This window comes from Trypanosoma theileri (assembly GCF_002087225.1).
Source record: "Trypanosoma theileri isolate Edinburgh chromosome Unknown TM35_Tth_66_V1, whole genome shotgun sequence".
In the NCBI taxonomy this organism is placed as follows: Eukaryota; Euglenozoa; class Kinetoplastea; order Trypanosomatida; family Trypanosomatidae; genus Trypanosoma; species Trypanosoma theileri.
In genome coordinates, this window is record NW_021639908.1 from 32,144 (window position 1) to 33,155 (window position 1,012).

Consider the following 1,012-nt stretch of genomic DNA (forward strand, 5'->3'; position numbering starts at 1 on the left):
CACAAATTTTCATAAAAAATAGTACAGCCAATTTATCGGTCACAGATTGCGTGCCATATTTCACATAGTCAACAAAAACAACAGAATTGCTTCGTAATGTAAAACAGAGAATGAAGGAATCACAATTAGGAGTGGCACATACCCCACAAAAGAAATATAAAAAAAGCACATAATAAATAGTAGTGAAAGGTCATCGATGGAGCATTTAATACCTTCCTCATAACAAATACAGCATTCCAAAAAAAAAAAAAAAAACAATACATAGGAATACACAAATATAACATCTCACATAAACAAAACAGCAATAGATTACTACAATGACTGGTTTATCTTGCTTAAACATATGATTGCGCAAATATAGTCACAATAGAATCAGCAGTTTTTGAACACATTTCCTCTCACAAAGGAGTTGATATATCGACACTAAAAGTTTGGGTAGCAAAGCTTCTGTTACGAAAACCATATCCTTCAAATCCTGACTGGTCTTCACAAAACATACTCCCAGTAAAACAAAACGAAATATCAGTGCTTACTGGAGAAAATAACCCCAATCCACCAACAATTAACTTCCGCTCCATAACACGACCGACCCTCAAAGAAAGTACGCGTATCAGATCATTCGAGTAGGTGTCCTCTCCGACAGGATCAGACCTCGGGGGCACACAAACACACCAGCGCTGGAACAGCGGAAGCAGAAGCTTTATCCGCTGAGCAGGAGGAAAGACACCGTACACCATCCTTAACACAAACACAGTAAACAGTGCAGTGCCACTCAATGTACTGCACCCCGAAACATGTTCACTGCTGGAGTCATCATCATCCATGTTATCCTCGGCAATATTCTCCTCCCTTCCAAGCCGCAGGGCAGCAAAGGTGCGGCCGGGCACTGCGTCCAGCTGGTACATCTCCACAGGCTTCGGCACGCCACGCGGCGCCACGGCGCCCAGCGCAGTCACGTCCAGCTGCTCACGCTCAGCCGTGCTCAGCGCCATGTACGCCGCCCGCGTCAGCA

At 44.1% G+C, this 1,012-nt stretch overlaps 1 protein-coding gene across 1 annotated transcript; it reads right to left on the reverse strand.

Moving 5' to 3' along the window:
• Window positions 1-398: 398 nt before the first annotated feature.
• Window positions 399-1,010, reverse strand: TM35_000661080 (putative receptor-type adenylate cyclase; the record flags this gene model as incomplete). The annotated part of the gene is made up of 1 exon (XM_029031111.1): window positions 399-1,010. The coding sequence occupies one exon, from the start codon at window positions 1,008-1,010 to the stop codon at window positions 399-401; it is 612 nt and encodes a 203-aa protein (XP_028877595.1).
• Between the last annotated feature and the right edge of the window lie 2 nt (window positions 1,011-1,012).